The sequence below is a fragment of the Microcaecilia unicolor genome, chromosome 3 (genome assembly GCF_901765095.1).
Source record: "Microcaecilia unicolor chromosome 3, aMicUni1.1, whole genome shotgun sequence".
NCBI lineage: Eukaryota > Metazoa > Chordata > Amphibia > Gymnophiona > Siphonopidae > Microcaecilia > Microcaecilia unicolor.
In genome coordinates this window covers 109,741,865-109,759,480 of record NC_044033.1, presented here as the reverse complement: position 1 = coordinate 109,759,480, position 17,616 = coordinate 109,741,865, and the positions used below count along the sequence as shown (strand labels likewise).

General features: G+C 47.4%; 1 protein-coding gene across 1 annotated transcript in view; it reads left to right on the top strand.

Annotated features, from left to right (window-relative positions):
- Positions 1-17,616, top strand: part of LOC115464460 (adipocyte plasma membrane-associated protein-like) — a 71,499-nt gene that overhangs the window by 11,334 nt on the left and 42,549 nt on the right. Inside the window, 2 exon segments of the mRNA XM_030194839.1 lie at positions 1,310-1,426; positions 12,790-12,905. Coding sequence (XP_030050699.1) covers positions 1,310-1,426; positions 12,790-12,905 — 233 coding nt within the window.

Here is a 17,616-nt window from a genome sequence, read left to right as displayed (position 1 = left end):
TGACTTGTAGTAAAAGTGCTTTAAAAAAATCACTAATATCTTCTTTCCCTTTCAATAAAACTGTATTTTTGCAAGTGATGGAAAACCACTGTTTTAAAAGTAGTCTGGGAGTACAATACCAACCCCCCCCCCTAAAAAAAAACCCCCTTATATTAACTTAGTAGATGACGGCAGATAAAGACCTGAACAGCCCATCCAGTCTGCCCAGCAGTCACACTTATTATTTCATGATTAAACCACCAATGAATGTGGTATAAAAATACTTGATCCTGGTCTTTGCCATTTTCGGGACACAGACCATAGAAATCTGCACCACACTTTCCGTTACATTCCTTACTGGAGTTGCCATCAAAGCCCTCTCCATCCCATCCCAATCTGTCTTATCATATAGGACACAGACTATAGAAGTGTGCCCAGCACTGGCCTTAGCTCCTTACAGCTGGAGTCGTTGACTAAGCACCAAACACATATGCAGATTTTTTTTTTAATTAGGGATACTCTGTGTTCCTATTGAAACAATAAACCCGCATTTTTCCTTTCCTCACTTCTTTTATTTATATATATATATATATATCTATTGTAAGCATGTCTATTCTTAGCCTAGCACTGCATAGCTTCTCGCTCAGCAAAGCAGGAACCTGGAAAGGGATTGAGAAGAAGCGGAAAGTTCATCAGGTGCAGCAGTTAGGGTATTGGGCTGGATCTAGTTTGCCCTACCCTAATTATAATACAGTCACTTCTCTTGCCAAGCTTGGATAGCCACCATTTGGTTGAAATGGGTGGTATGCAGCAGATCCCTGAGGGGTACCGTAGCAACATTTGAGTAAAGCTACAGAATGGCCTGGGCTTCAGACTTGTCTTATGCAGTGCAGGTGAGCATGAAATTTATATGTGGGCTCCGAGATGACTTAGGATACAAGCTGAGAGTTGAAAGCACAACCCAATATGTTAGAGAATATTTCCATAGCGTCCCACAGATCAATCCAGAGACAAGTGGGTTATGTTTCTCTACCAGCAGGTGGAGATAGAGAGAACTTTAGAGGTTTACTGTATGTGGCAATATGCAACCATCTTAACCTCAGTTTTCTCTCTGTCTATGTAATACCATGTATTCTAGATACACAAATTCTGGAAAAGGCTTCCTTCTGCTACTTGATTGAAGCCTGCTAGATAATAGAATGGATGTTTTTCTTTTCTGCAAGACCAGATTGCAAGTGGATGTAAGTAATCGTGGTGTTTTCCTTTTTTTGTTTAGGAAAGTATTGGCAAGTCTTAATGTGTTTTTTTTTTTGTTGTTGTTTCCCTCTAGTACATACAGCGGCAAGGTTTTCATGGTGACCTTCTTAATTCTAGCTCTGCTGGTACTCCTTCCTCTGCTAGCAGCAATATTTGTACTGAAATGTCCAATAGAACCACAACAGTTAAGGTGAGTTGCGTGATACACTGAGATAATGTGTAGAATGGTGTGGGTGGGGGGTGGGGGGTAATCATCTGAGGGCACCAAGACCTGATGTAAATAACCAGAATACTGGCTTATGTGCATAGATGCTAGTATTTGGCTATGCGCTATTCTATAAAATGGCACCTAAATGTGATGGCGTGCACTTTGAATGTGAAACTTTCGCAACCATGTGGTCACAACAGAGAAGCAGAGCGAAGGTGACAAAATCTCATTCACCCAGAGTAAAGTGGTGCTAATAAGCCTTTGATGTATATAAGGCTTGACTTGACACCAACCTTGGTGCGAGATCCATTCACCTGATAGAGAACGATTTCTATGATTTGTCCAGATACATTACCATCCAAATGATTTGTATAGTTTTGGATATGTTGTTTTTTATTGGTGGTTTCAAGCGCTACATTTGGAGAAAAGATCAATTTTGTGTTTGATTCCTGATGCAGGCCTACTGGCCAAAACACTGCCCTTGTCGAGTCGAGCCTTATTTACATTAAAGACTTTTTTTTATTAGCACCACTTTACTTTGGAGTATACAATTTTGTTTTACTGTGCTTCGTTGGGTGGGGGCAGGGCAGACAGTTGTGTATATAAACAAGTACTATAACTTCTGAGAGTTTATAATAAGTACTTGAAGTGCCAGCATTTTCGCTAGCTTGAGCCTAAAATACGGGAACATGTGTGACTATCTCTGGGAAAAGGTGACTAAAGTAAACATCAAAAATGTTGAGAATTGTCAAAAAAAATTTTTTTCGTGTCATGGGTCCATAAGCAGTATGAAAACGTTATATGTTCGAACTTCTGTAATTTTTTATTTTTAATTTTTTCACAGAAAAGGATGGTGTTTGGACTTTCAAATTACAAATTGTTTTCTCTGCAGAATTCCTTAAAACCTCATTTTTGGTTTCTGGTGACTTTAGTCACCTTTTCCAAGAGATGGTAAACTATATGCCCTGCTATGGTAGTCTTTTTATAAAGGAAAGTAAGCACCAAGTAAGGACCCCTTTTAAAGAATTACCCTGGTGGTGTCTGAAATGTGCAGGCTTAACTTCTGGTAAACTTGTTCATTTCTCTTTCCTATTGCTATATCTAGGACCTTACTTAATCATCAGTTTAACCTTTTTGGCTGCAACTAGGAGTTTGCTGGGGGGGAGGGGGTTCCTCCTTCTCTTGCGCTTTCATGAATTGTACAGTTTTTGGCTTCCACTGCCTTCCAGTCGGAGTCTCTCTGATGTATCCACCCCCTTTTTTGTGCAGCTAATTGTTTTAGGAATGAGTGCATTTCTTTTGAGGGTTTGATAGTTGCTTCCTTTCCTGTTTTATTAATGGAGTTCTTTTCTCAGTTTGTTAAATTTTAGGGCCCCATTTACCAGGCAGTGTTATAGGCGCGTAAACATTTTTAATGTGCGTAAACCATGTACGTGCCTACAATATCCCTATAGGCGCCTACGTGGTTAGCGCATGCGCTAAAAACACTAATGCACCTTGGTGAACAGGGCCCTTACTTTGTACACCGCTGTGACCTGTTTTTTAAACTTTTTTCATAAATGGCGGTGGTGTAACTCTCAATAAACTATAATCTTCATATTGTGGTAAAGGTTACATTCTCCGAGGACAAGCAGGCTGCTTGTTCTCACTGATGGGTGACGTCCACGGCAGCCCCTCCAATCGGAAACTTTACTAGCAAAGGCCTTTGCTAGTCCTCGCGCGCTCATGCGCACCGCGCATGCGCGGCCGTCTTCCCGCCCGAACCGGCTCGTGTTCGTCAGTCTTCTTTTGTCCGCGCTCGGTACGGTCGTGTTTTCGCCGTGTCGGGCCCCGCAAAGTCGACCTCGCGCGTTCGTCGTGTGTTTTCAAAAAAAAAAAAAATATATATATATTACTCCATTCTGTGTGGGAAAAGACTCCTGTCTTTTCTCCCCCCGCTAATTTCAGCTTTTCGCCCCGGTAAGTTTTCTTTCGTCGTCGGGGTAGGCCGCTTTTAGGCCTCGGGTCGAAGTTTTCTTCCCCTTGTTTTTTCGGTGCCTTTTCCGCCATTTCGACTTTTGATCTCGCCGGCGTGATTTTTCCGCCCATGACATCGAAGTCTACCAGCGGCTTCAAGAAGTGCACCCAGTGCGCCCGGGTCATCTCGCTCACTGACAGGCACGCGTCGTGTCTTCAGTGCTTGGGGGCTGGGCACCGCCCGCAGGCCTGTAGTCTGTGTTCCCTTTTGCAAAAGCGGACTCAGGTAGCGAGATTGGCCCAGTGGAACGTTTTGTTCTCGGGCTCTTCGTCGGCATCGGCACCGGGGGTATCGAGTGCATCGACGTCTTCAGCGTCCAGAGCTTCATCCTCGGCCGCCAGTGCATAGAGTGCATCGAGGCATCGGCCCTCTGCATCGGCGCCGAGACATCGGATAGCTGCATCGACGTCGGTGGTACCGGGACCTCGTCTGCTGATGTCGTCGGACGGTGGTGCTTCGTCTGGAGTGCAGGTGAGGGCTGTCCATTCCCCTGCTGGTGGCGGTGAGCCTTCGGGTGGGTCTCCCCCTACCCTGAGAGCTCCTGCGGTACAGCCCCCCCGAGACCGACCTCCTTCGGCCTCGGCCCCGAGGAAGCGACGGCTGGATTCTACGTTCTCCTCGTCGGTGCCGGGAAGCTCCGTTGACATGCTTCGTTCCAAGAAATCGAAGAAGCATCGTCATCGGTCTCCTTCCCGGGTCGGCACCGAGAGCTCTGCGTCGCCGAGGGAGTCGGCACCCAGCAGGCATCGGCACCGAGAGGACCGCTCACCCTCTGTTCAGGAGGTGTCGATGCGCTCCACTCTGGACAGCCCGGAACAGCCTCCACGCCCGGAACAGGTTCTGACGTCGACGCCTGCATCGACCTCCATGCCTTTCTCTGCAGCCGCTCTGAACGAGAGCCTCCGGGCCGTTCTCCCAGAGATTCTGGGAGAGCTGTTGCGCCCTACCCCTCCGGTACCGGCGGTACTTGCGCCACCGGTACCGTCGAGCGTGGCGCCGGCTGGCCCCTCGCCCGAGGTGAGGTCTCCGGCGTCGGTGCCGCGTGCGGTACCGGCTGCCGTCGCCTCCCAGGAAGGCTCCCCGACTACGTCGGCGGAGGGAGCTTCGCCGATGCGGGCGACGGAGTCTACCTCTCGACGCCCCCATCGTGGACGTGGCTCCACAGAGTCGAGTCGGGCACGGTTGCAGACACAGGTCCGTGAACTTGTGTCTGACACCGAGGGTGAGGCCTCGTGGGAAGAGGAAGAAGACCCCAGATATTTCTCTGACAAGGAGTCTGAGGGTCTTCCTTCCGATCCCACTCCCTCTCCTGAGAGACAGCTTTCTCCTCCCGAGAGTCTGTCTTTTGCTTCCTTTGTCCGGGAGATGTCTACGGCCATCCCCTTCCCGGTGGTTGTGGAGGACGAGCCCAGGGCTGAAATGTTTGAGCTCCTGGACTATCCTTCTCCACCTAAGGAAGCGTCCACTGTACCCATGCACCATGTCCTAAAAAAGACATTGCTGGCGAACTGGACCAAGCCTTTAACTAATCCCCACATCCCCAAGAAGATCGAGTCCCAGTACCGGATCCATGGGGACCCAGATCTGATGCGCACTCAGTTGCCTCATGATTCTGGAGTTGTGGATCTGGCCCTAAAGAAGGCTAAGAGTTCTAGGGAGCATGCTTCGGCGCCCCCGGGCAAGGACTCTAGAACCTTAGACTCCTTTGGGAGGAAGGCCTACCATTCCTCTATGCTCGTGGCCAAAATTCAGTCCTACCAGCTCTACACGAGCATACACATGCGGAACAATGTGCGGCAGTTGGCGGGCTTGGTTGATGCGCTCCCCCCTGAGCAAGCCAAGCCTTTTCAGGAGGTGGTCAGGCAGCTGAAGGCGTGCAGAAAATTCTTGGCCAGAGGGGTGTATGACACCTTTGATGTTGCGTCCAGGGCCGCTGCTCAAGGTGTGGTGATGCGCAGGCTCTCATGGCTGCGTGCCTCCGACCTGGAGAATAGAATCCAGCAGCAGATTGCGGACTCGCCTTGCCGTGCGGATAACATTTTTGGAGAGAAAGTCGAACAGGTGGTAGAGCAGCTCCACCAGCGGGACACCGCATTCGACAAGTTCTCCCGCCGGCAGCCTTCAGCCTCTACCTCTACAGGTAGAAGATTTTTTGGGGGAAGGAAGACTGTTCCCTACTCTTCTGGCAAGCGTAGGTACAATCCTCCTTCTCGACAGCCTGCGGCCCAGGCTAAGCCCCAGCGCGCCCGCTCTCGTCAGCAGCGTGCGCCTCAGCAAGGCCCCTCGGCTCCCCAGCAAAAGCAAGGGACGAGCTTTTGACTGGCTCCAGCAGAGTATAGCCGACATCCAAGTGTCAGTGCCAGGCGACCTGCCAGTCGGAGGGAGGTTGAAAGCTTTTCACCAAAGGTGGCCTCTCATAACCTCCGATCAGTGGGTTCTCCAAATAGTCCGGCAAGGATACACCCTCAATTTGGCCTCAAAACCTCCAAATTGTCCACCGGGAGCTCAGTCTTACAGCTTCCAGCACAAGCAGGTACTTGCAGAGGAACTCTCCGCCCTTCTCAGCGCCAATGCGGTCGAGCCCGTGCCATCCGGGCAAGAAGGGCTGGGATTCTATTCCAGGTACTTCCTTGTGGAAAAGAAAACAGGGGGGATGCGTCCCATCCTAGACCTAAGGGCCCTGAACAAATATCTGGTCAAAAAAGTTCAGGATGCTTTCCCTGGGCACCCTTCTTCCCATGATTCAGGAAAACGATTGGCTATGCTCTCTGGGCTTGAAGGATGCCTATACACACATCCCGATACTGCCAGCTCACAGACAGTATCTGCGATTTCAGCTGGGCACACGTCACTTCCAGTACTGTGTGCTACCCTTTGGGCTCGCCTCTGCGCCCAAGGTTTTCACAAAGTGCTTGGCTGTAGTAGCAGCGGCACTTCGCAGGCTGGGGGTACACGTGTTCCCATATCTTGACGATTGGCTGGTGAAGAACACATCCGAGGCAGGAGCCCTGCAGTCCATGCAGATGACTATTCGCCTCCTGGAGCTACTGGTGTTTGTGATAAATTATCCAAAGTCCCATCTTCTCCCAGTGCAGAGACTCGAATTCATAGGAGCTCTGCTGGATTCTCGGACGGCTCGCGCCTATCTCCCAGAGACGAGAGCCAACAACTTGTTGTCCCTCGTCTCGCGGGTGCGAGCGTCCCAGCAGATCACAGCTCGGCAGATGTTGAGATTGCTAGGCCACATGGCCTCCACAGTTCATGTGACTCCCATGGCCCGCCTTCACATGAGATCTGCTCAATGGACCCTAGCTTCCCAGTGGTTTCAGGCTGCTGGGGATCTAGAAGATGTAATCCACGTGTCCACGAGTTTTCTCGAATCCCTGTATTGGTGGACGATTTGGTCCAATCTGACTCTGGGACGTCCCTTCCAAATTCCTCAGCCACAAAAAGTGCTGACCACGGATGCGTCTCTCCTGGGGTGGGGAGCTCATGTCGATGGGCTTCACACCCAAGGAAGCGGGTCCCTCCAGGAACGCGATCTGCAGATCAATCTTCTGGAGTTACGAGCGATCTGGAACGCTCTGAAGGCTTTCAGAGATCGGCTGTCCCACCAAATTATCCAAATTCAGACAGACAACCAGGTTGCCATGTACTACGTCAACAAGCAGGGGGGCACCGGATCTCGCCCCCTGTGTCAGGAAGCCGTCAGCATGTGGCTCTGGGCTCGCCGTCACGGCATGGTGCTCCAAGCCACATATCTGGCAGGCGTAAACAACAGCCTGGCCGACAGGTTGAGCAGGATTATGCAACCTCACGAGTGGTCGCTCAATGCCCGTGTGGTGCGTCAGATCTTCCAGGTGTGGGGCACCCCCTTGGTAGATCTCTTCGCATCTCGAGCCAACCACAAAGTCCCTCAGTTCTGTTCCAGGCTTCAGGCCCACGGCAGACTGGCATCGGATGCCTTCCTCCTGGACTGGGGGGAGGGTCTGCTGTATGCTTATCCTCCCATATCACTGGTGGGGAAGACTTTGTTGAAACTCAAGCAAGACCGAGGCACCATGATTCTGATTGCTCCTTCTTGGCCGCGTCAGATCTGGTTCCCTCTTCTTCTGGAGTTGTCCTCCGAAGAACCGTGGAGATTGGAGTGTTTTCCGACCCTCATCAGGCAGGACGAAGGGGCGCTTCTGCATCCCAACCTCCAGTCCCTGGCTCTCACGGCCTGGATGTTGAGAGCATAGACTTTGCCTCTTTGGGTCTGTCAGAGGGTGTCTCGCGTATCTTGCTTGCTTCCAGGAAAGATTCCACTAAGAGGAGTTACTTCTTTCTGTGGAGGAGGTTTGCCGTCTGGTGTGACAGCAAGGCCCTAGATCCTCGCTCTTGTCCTACACAGACCCTGCTTGATTACCTTCTGCACTTGTCTGAGTCTGGTCTTAAGACCAACTCTGTAAGGGTTCACCTTAGTGCAATCAGTGCATACCATTACCGTGTGGAAGGTAAGCCGATCTCGGGACAGCCTTTAGTTGTTCGCTTCATGAGAGGTTTGCTTTTGTCAAAGCCCCCTGTCAAGCCTCCTACAGTGTCATGGGATCTCAATGTCGTTCTCACCCAGCTGATGAAACCTCCTTTTGAGCCACTGAATTCCTGCCATCTGAAGTACTTGACCTTGAAGGTCATTTTCTTGGTGGCAGTTACTTCAGCTCGTAGAGTCAGTGAGCTTCAGGCCCTGGTAGCCCAGGCCCCTTACACCAAATTTCATCATAACAGAGTAGTCCTCCGCACTCACCCTAAGTTCTTGCCAAAGGTCGTGTCGGAGTTCCATCTGAACCAGTCAGTTGTCTTGCCAACATTCTTTCCCCGTCCTCATTCCTGCCCTGCTGAACGTCAGCTGCACACTTTGGACTGCAAGAGAGCATTGGCCTTCTATTTGGAGCGGACACAGCCCAACAGACAGTCCGCCCAATTGTTTGTTTCTTTTGATCCCAATAGGAGGGGAGTGGCTGTGGGGAAACGCACCATATCCAATTGGCTAGCAGATTGCATTTCCTTCACTTACGCCCAGGCTGGGCTGGCTCTTGAGGGTCATGTCACGGCTCATAATGTTAGAGCCATGGCAGCGTCGGTAGCCCACTTGAAGTCAGCCTCTATTGAAGAAATTTGCAAAGCTGCGACGTGGTCATCTGTCCACACATTCACATCTCATTACTGCCTGCAGCAGGATACCCGACGCGACAGTCGGTTCGGGCAGTCAGTTCTTCAGAACCTGTTTGGGCTTTAGGATCCAACTCCACCCCCCGAGGGCCCTGTTTGTTCTGTTCCAGGCTGCACTCTTAGTTAGTTGGTAAATTTTTTTAGGTCAATCTCAGTTATGTCCTCGCCGTTGCGAGGCCCAATTGACCATGGTTGTTTTGAGTGAGCCTGGGGGCTAGGGATACCCCATCAGTGAGAACAAGCAGCCTGCTTGTCCTCGGAGAAAGCGAATGCTACATACCTGTAGAAGGTATTCTCCGAGGACAGCAGGCTGATTGTTCTCACAAACCCGCCCGCCTCCCCTTTGGAGTTGTGTCTTCCCTTGCTTTGTTTTGCTACATATGGGACTGACGAACACGAGCCGGTTCGGGCGGGAAGACGGCCGCGCATGTGCGGTGCGCATGAGCGCGCGAGGACTAGCAAAGGCCTTTTGCTAGTAAAGTTTCCGATTGGAGGGGCTGCCGTGGACGTCACCCATCAGTGAGAACAATCAGCCTGCTGTCCTCGGAGAATACCTTCTACAGGTATGTAGCATTCGCTTTCAGTGGCGATCAGGACAAAACCCAAAGATGAACAATTCACAATGAAACAGGTTTGTGTTTGGAGCAGAGGTTCTCAACCCTGTTCTTGGGACATGCCTAGCCAGTTGGGTTTTCAGGATATCCACAATGAATATGCATGAGGTAGATTTGCATAGAATGGAGGTAGTGCATGCAAATCTAATCTACCTCATATATATTCATTGTGGATATGCGGAAAACCTGACTGGCTAGGTGTTTTCTGAAGACTGGTATGAGAACCACTGATTTAGAGTAGCAGTATTGCTGATTCAATCGTTCTGGAGTTGGGGGAAAAATTATATTGAATTAAGCTCAAGTTGGGTGACTTTATTTTATTTTTTGTAAATATTTTTGAGTTTTTCAAAAATACAGCAATCGAAAGAGAGAGGAAAAAAACCCAACTTGTACTATACAAGACAATGTTATACATTAAGCTGAGATCAAACATTAGGCAATACAGTTAGAAAGCTGATAAAAGAAAGAGGTCAAACGTTTTCCATTTCTGAGAACCATAATTAGACCCAGGGATATCATTCACTGACGGTTGCTCATATTTCTTGTACAATAAGACCCAATTCCTCCAAAGAATGACATTGACTGGAGAGTTATCTTTCCAATGCGATATTATTCATTTCAACGCAATAGGGACTAAAGTCGAAAAGCAGTTTATCGCTCTCTGCAAATATAAATGGGGTGCAAATTGACTTCCAGATTACATGCTAGACTTTTGATTTGCATGTATCGCATTAAATTGTTTGGCACATTAAGGAGAGAGGACTGTGATGCTGAGGAGCTTGTTATGATTAGCCTCAAAACTGGCATATTCATATGTTGTATGCTGTAGGGCATTTTGTAGAAAAGCCCTTTAACTGAGTATTCTCTCCCATATTTATTGTATTTTAAAAGTTAGTGCAGGTTGTGTTCATGAGAGGGTGAATGTTTTATAATAATAATAACCTCCATGATATTTTGGGTTTTCTATTTTTTTGGAGTACTTTCTACTGTTCCCAATGGAATTAACCAGTTTGGCAGCGCACGCTATGCTATTCCATTGAACACATCACCCAGTGGAACAACACTTTTTTCTAAAACTCAGTCCATTTATTTTTGTTTTGACTTTGTGTTGAATAGTCTTTGCAAAAGCTGCTACCTATTTTTCTCAAAACTGCCGCTGATGGACTGAGTGAGTTTTGGAAAAGTGCTCTTCAATTGGGTTCATGTTCATCCTTTTTGCAGGATACTTGGGTGGGGGGGGGGGGGGGGGGTGGTGACAATATAACCAACAAAAAAAATCAGTGGCTGAATCTACAGTGCACGTTGATTAGAATGCAATTAGGCAGTGTGTCTCTGATTTGAATATATTAAAAATGGCAGATTATTATACCCAGGGGTCTTTGTATTCAGAAGTATCCCAGAGTTTTCACAAGTAATCAGGTGTTCCTATTTAAGTGGGCAGTGATTTTGAACAAGTGCTCCCTTTACCTCATGGTGTTTATATTAGAGACAATCCAGGAAACAACTATAGAGGTCACTTGAGATGCTGAGCAGATTTACAACATCCAAACTAACCCACAATTCAACCAATTTCAAGACCAATTGGCTGAATTAAAAGAAAAAAAACGTAGAAGCAATTTAGAGACAAATTGAAACAAGGTTAAGAAGTTCGAGATGCCCAGGATTATTTGCAAAGATCTGTAAATTCTTGGGTGGCAAAATATTCTCAGAATAATAAACAGAACATTCAGAAGAGCACTTCTGAGGGTTTTACAGATGACCATGTGAGAGTGATTGTGAAGGGGAGGAAGAGGTGGGTGACCTTTAGGCTCATTTCCAGGTCCATGGACTGGACTAAGTCATTGCCCATGGGTAACCACGTGGTGAGGCGTATGACTCAGCCCTAGGGGGACCTGCCACAGGCACCAGCCTGCGCTGATGGGAGCTAGGCCAGGGATCAGCATTGCTTACCTGTAGCAGATGTTTTTCTGTAGACAGCATGATTGATGAGGCACACTATCCCACCCACCTGCCTGAGAGTTGACTTTTCCTTACTAGATTTGGAACAAACTGAGGAGTTGGAAACCATGGTATGCAGGAAGGGCCTCACATGCTCGGAACTTTATACTAAGTTTTGAGCTTTGGGAGAGCAGTTAATCCCAGTGACATTGTGTGCCTCATCAGTCGTGCTGGCTAAGGGAAGCACCTGCTGCAGGAGTGCTACATTGCTTTTCTGTTCCTTTCTAAAGTAGTGTACTGGAACAGAGCAGCTTGCAGTTCAAATATGACCTCTTCATTGCAGCTGCCTGGGCATGCACTGATGATCCCATTCATCTACCACAGTGCAGATGAAATTGTGTTAAGGATGTGTTGCAATTTCAAATATGTTTTGTTAAGGATGATCATTGTCTTCTGAACTCTCACCCTGTAAAGAGGGATAAGAGATTGCACAAAGGATCATGGGGAAAGATCCTTCTGGGCGGGGTAGAAGGTCTGAAATTATGCCATGGCTGTGCTGTAAAAGCCACCTTTTCTAATTTTAAAGCCAGTGGTGTTTACTTTTAAAGCACGGGTTTAATATGTGCTCGTGTGTAAACTTTGTTTATGTCTTATTTTTTCCTCATGGAAACAAGCAAGGAGCCACCTTTTTTGAATACTCGTTTCAGACCTGGAGTCAGGATTCTTCCATTAGGGGAAGGGAGCGTCTATTTACTTGATATAAAAATCAAGAGCTTTTCCAGTGGTGCTAAACGGTGATTCAACAACTCAGTGTAGTTTTGTAATGGTGCTTTTGTAAAACTGCAGGAAAACTGAGGCTTCGCTTTTTTTTTTTTTTTTTTGTTACATTTGTACCCCGCGCTTTCCCACTCATGGCAGGCTCAATGCGGTAGGCAATGGAGGGTTAAGTGACTTGCCCAGAGTCACAAGGAGCTGCCTGTGCCGGGAGTCAAAGTATCAAACTCAGTTCCCCAGGAGGACCAAAGTCCACCACCCTAACCACTAGGCCACTCCTCCTCTTTAATCCCAACAGGCCTTTTCCTCTCTTGGATCTGCTTGAAATCTAGACAGTTCTCTTCTCCCTTTTTTAAAATTTTACTATCCAAAAACCTGGTTGGTGGCGATGTCTGGTGGAGAATGTTATTCTTTGACCGCAAAAGTAACCCTCCAGTCGCTTCCAGGGGCCCTTCTGGAACCCATTCTGGCCTTTGAGAGAGCAAGTGCCCTCCCAGTGGAGAGAAGAGTTTTTTTTTTTTGCTGTTCTGCAGGGAGAGAGCAGATCTTGCAGCACCTTCTCTCTCTCTCCCTTGCTCCTTTTGTTGATCTCTTCTTCCAGTGACTTTGGGGGGGGGGGGTCATTTTCAAAGTACTTAGACTTACAAAGTTCCATAGGTTACTTTGGAACTTTGTAAGTGCTTTGAAAATATGCCTCTTGGTCACCTTAATAGAATTCATATGAGGCCCCTCTCTGCTGTCAGGTAATGTTAATAGTTAATATATTGAAAAATGTTTGGTTTTGTTTCTAGTTTCCAAGAACCTCCCCTTCTGAGTGGTATTCTAGAGCCAAATCTGAAATTAAGACAGGCGGAGAGGTTGTTTGAAGGTCAACTTGTTGGACCAGAGTCTATTGCAGTTTTTGGTGGTGAGTCTATCTCTGATTTGCACAAGTTCTCAGCAATCTGTACAAGTATTTCAAACATTATGTTGTAGAATTTGATTCTTAAACATACCTGTAATTCCAATACGCTAATGTCATATGCAACATTTAAATGTTTTTCACTTTCAGATTTTAAAATACTCAACCATTTGGTTATATTTTACTTTATATACTGCCTTACTAGTTCTGACCAAAGCAGCCTTTGCAGTAATAAACTCCTAGATGTGTTTTAGTGCAGAGGTTCTCAATGGGGGTGATATGTATACCCAGTGGTATGTTGGAGCCGGCTCACGAGCCGGTTGTCAGACTTTCTGAAAATCTGCAAGCCAGTTGTTGCGCCAGATCAGCTGCGGCAGGAGCGATTCTCTGTCCTTCATTCCTGCCACAGTGTTGGCTCAACCTGTTAAGCGTGGTAAACATGGCAGGGGGTGCTGGCCTCTGGAGGGTGCCACAATCCTTGCTGGTGGCTCACAGTTCCAGCCCCCTTTTTCTTGCCACCCTGCATCTTTTACTTCAAAGCATCAGCGTGACAGCATCAGCGAAGGAAGCAGGCTTTCGGCTTGGGTGTGTTCCGCCATCGCGGAAACAGTAAATTACATCAGAGGAGGGTAGGACACAGTGAGGGAAGGCCCGAGTCAGCAGCCTGCTTCTTTCACTGATGCTGTCACGCTGCCGCTTTGAGGTAAGAGACGCAGGGTGACAAGAACAAAATGGGGGCTGTTGCGGGTACTGGAACTAGAAGCAGCAGCTGAAAAGGGGGCTAAGGCTGGGGCACCTAGCCTTTATACCTTTCAGGAAATCTAGACTGCCCCAGTTTGACGACCCCTACTTGTCTGATTGTACATTTGACCTTTAGATTGTAAGCTCTTTGAGCAGGGACTGTCCTGTGTTAAATTGTACAGCGCTGCGTAACCCTAGTAGCGCTTTATAAATGTTAAATAGTAGTAGTAGTAACTTGGGGGCTGAAAAGGGGGGCAGGTGGACGCTGGGGTGAATCACTGGACATGGATTGGAGGAGAGGGCAGGGGGGAGAGAGGAGAAAATCGCTGGACATGAATGGGAGGGCAGGGGGGGGAGAGAGGAGAGAATCGCTGGACATGAATGGGAGGGCAGGGGGGAGAGAGGAGAATTGCTGGACGTGAATGGGGAGGGCAGGGGGGAGAGAGGAGAATTGCTGGATGTGGATGGGAGGAGAGCAGGAGAGAGACTTGCCGGATATGGATGGAGGGGAGGTCAGGGGAGAGAGGGGAATTGCTGGATATGGATGGAGGGAAGAGAGGAGAAATGCTGGACATGGATGGAGGGGAGAGAGGAGAAATGCTGGTTATGGATAGAGGGAAGAGAGAGGCAGGAGATGCACATGGAGGGGAGGTGAAAATGCTGGACATGGATTTAAGAGATTGGAGAGAGGAGAAATGCTGGACATGTATAGAGGGGAGGGAAGAGAAAAGAAGATGCAGGAGATGAGAGGAGAAAAACTGCATATAGATGGAGAAAATAGGCAAAAGCTGAATCCACTCAAGTCCACGGAGGGCCCAGCTTTTATTTATGGAAGTAGGGCAAGAAATGAAGAAGAAGGGAGGAAAGTAAAGAAATAAAGAAGCCCTGGAAATGGAGTTAAGAGAACATATAGAGAGCAGCAGAATCAGAGACTGAGACCAACATGATCAAAAAAACAAAGTTGATAAAGGTAGAAAAAGTCATTTTATTTTCATTTTAGTGTTTGGAATATGTCCAATTTGAGAATTTACATCGTCTCTTATTTTGCACTATATAGGAGGAAATATATTTCTTTCTGTTTTCCTGGTATTATACTGCATGCAAAGTCTAGCTTCTTAGGATTTCAGGTTAATTTTTGAAGCATTTGGAGGGGCCATCTCTATTCTGTTGGCTTGTAGTGTCTGTGTGGGAATATGTAATAGTTCAGCTTGTTCCAGTTTTCCAGTAGTGGGTATGTTGGTATATAGGGTGAGAAATATTCTGATAGTAAATCATATGTCAGATTTAATGTTAATAAATGTATTGTGAAAACTCTTGGATGAATAGCAAACATAGGTTGGCTACAGATGTGCAGTGAAAATCAATTGGCCATTTGTAATTTTCAGTAAAGAATATTGTATGTTTTAGTATTATTTGTAAGGTGATTGCTGCCTGCACATATTTGTACCAATAGAATGTATGATAGTTAATGTATAAATCTACGGGTGTGTTTTTAAAATTTTATTTAATATTTTGTTTGAGAGTCTGTTAAACATTTACCAGCACACCACTCTGTATACCGCACATGATACATGGTGCCCGGTAGGCTATCAACACATGGTAGAGAGTCTTTGGTGGAGGACCTTCTTTGCCTCCCTCTTGTTGCCACCTCCACCGCTTCTGCAGAAGAACAGCTGCAGCAGCAAAACCACATACAGCAAGTGTGTGGCCGAAGACTTCCTTCGTGTGCTATTGGCTCCTGGTCGTCCTGCCCTGGAACAGGAAGTTGACGTCATGGGGTGGGGCACTGGCAGAGCTGACAAGCGCATGCTGGAAAACTGCTGTTCTGAAGAAGCAGCAGCAGTGACAACTGGATGGCAGGTGAGGAGAGAGAGAGGATAGTTGGTGAAAGACTGAGAAATAAGGAAGGAGAGCCGGGATGAGGGAAAGAGAGATGGAAAGCTGTAGGTAGATGCAATAAAAAGAGGGAAATTGAAGATTGGATAGTAAGAATGAATTAAATCTGAACAGGAAGGGAATTGAATGCTAAAAGGAAAAAGAGGAGAGAGAAAAATGACCAGAGATGATGGAGGAAAACAGAAACCAGAACTTGGACCAACATAATTAGAAAAATAAAATAACCAGACAACAAAGGTAGAAAAAGTAATTTTATTTTTTATCTTGTGATTAGAATGTCTGTTTTTTGGAATGTCCATTTCAAAATCTGCTGATTGGAGCTTGGGGGTACTTGGTTGAAATTTCTTTGACTTAGTGGGCACTTGAAGTTGAGAAACACTTTAGTGTCTCGCAAGGGTTTTAAAATACTTTTAACATAACGCCAAACTGCATATATTTTCTACAGTTAGTAGAAGGTCTGAGGTGTAGGGGATGCTATGAAATCACAGTACTGCAGAGGCTTGCACCAGGAGGGATTTGGCCAAAAGCATAATTGCGCTTTGAATTTCACACTGTTTTGCCCAGCGATGGGAGACTAGTGGCTCCTGGTGCCTATTGGAAGGGAAAGGGGTTATGGTCCCTTCTGCCTAATCCTGCTGCTTCCAGAGGCAAGGCAGCAGTGTGTCTGCAGAAAAAGAAAAAAGGACGCCTTCCAGAGAAGCCACAGGAAACGGCAAGTGCAAAGCACAAAAAGGCAGCATTATAAAAGTGTTGTGCACCAGCCTGAGGTTGAATCCTAGGCCACCAGAGGGTCTCCGTACTGCACAAGGCTTATGTGCACCTACTCCTCCAGTCCCCCAGCTGCCAGTTGGGTTACTGCTTGGGTAAGTTCCGGTCAGTAAGCTACTACCCTAGGTTTTCTAGGCACACTTGAGATCTTGCCACAACCTGAGATATATCCACTTTGAAACACTGAAGTCCTGCAAGGTCTCACCTGCATTTCTAATTTGTCTCCAATAAAGAAACTAATAAACCAAAAACGTTCTGGTTGATATTCAGCCAGTAGAGGTCCAGTGTTTTTTTTTTTTTTTTTTTTTAATGTTGACTTCTGCTGGCTAAATTAGCCCCAGAGATTTAATGCTGGGCTATATCTGGGACCAATTCTTCAGATATTGGCCACTGGAGCTTATGTAGGCCCCAGCTGCTTATCAACCCGGGACCCACATAAAGAATGTAGGCACCCTCTGCTCTCCTGAGTCACCTCTCCCTTTCCCCAGGGTTAGAGAGGCCAACCAGGCCTACCCCTCACCCTGTAAGCTAGAGGTCATGGCAGCCTTTTTAAGGAGCCAGCCACAATGGGCAGGAGTGAGTGGGCGCTCCTTCCCCTCCGACCCCACTGGACTACCAGGATATGTCACGGTAGACCGTGGGGGGGGGGGGGGGGGGTCTACAGGGGTGGAATGGGTGGGGTTGGGCCCAGTTGCTGTTTCTAACCTGTGTGGGGAGGGAGGGGGATTGTAAGAGGGGCTTGTTTTAGATGGGATTGGTGAAGGAGGAAAGAGAGAGGGCTTCTGAGGGGATTGGAAAGGGGGTTTCTGGGCCGCTGGAGAGTGGGGGTGGGGGATGGCAACACAATGGCCAGGACCCAAAAGTTAACCAGGCACCGGTTGATATTCAGATGTGCCTGGTTAACCTCCCACATAAAGTTAGGACAGCCTTTTTTTTTTTTTTTGTGTCCTCATTTTAGGAGTGGAGGAGTGGCCTAATGGGGTTAGTCCAGTGGGTTGTGGACCTGGGGAACTGGGTTTGATTCCTTCTGCTGCCTAATGGTCAGCAGTGGGTTGAGATCCTGGGGAACCGAGTTCAATTCCCTCTGCAGTTCCATGTGACCCTGGTAAGACTTAATCTTATGTTGCCCCAGGTATAATATACGCTTAGATTGTGAGCCCATTTGGGACAGTGCCAGTACCTATAAAACTGTAAACCACTTAAGTCTAGACAGTATATAAATAAAATAAATTTGTGGTTGCTCAGCTGGTTAGTAGACTGAAAATTGCTGCTAACCAAACTCCGTCCCAGACTGCCCACAAACTAGCCGGTT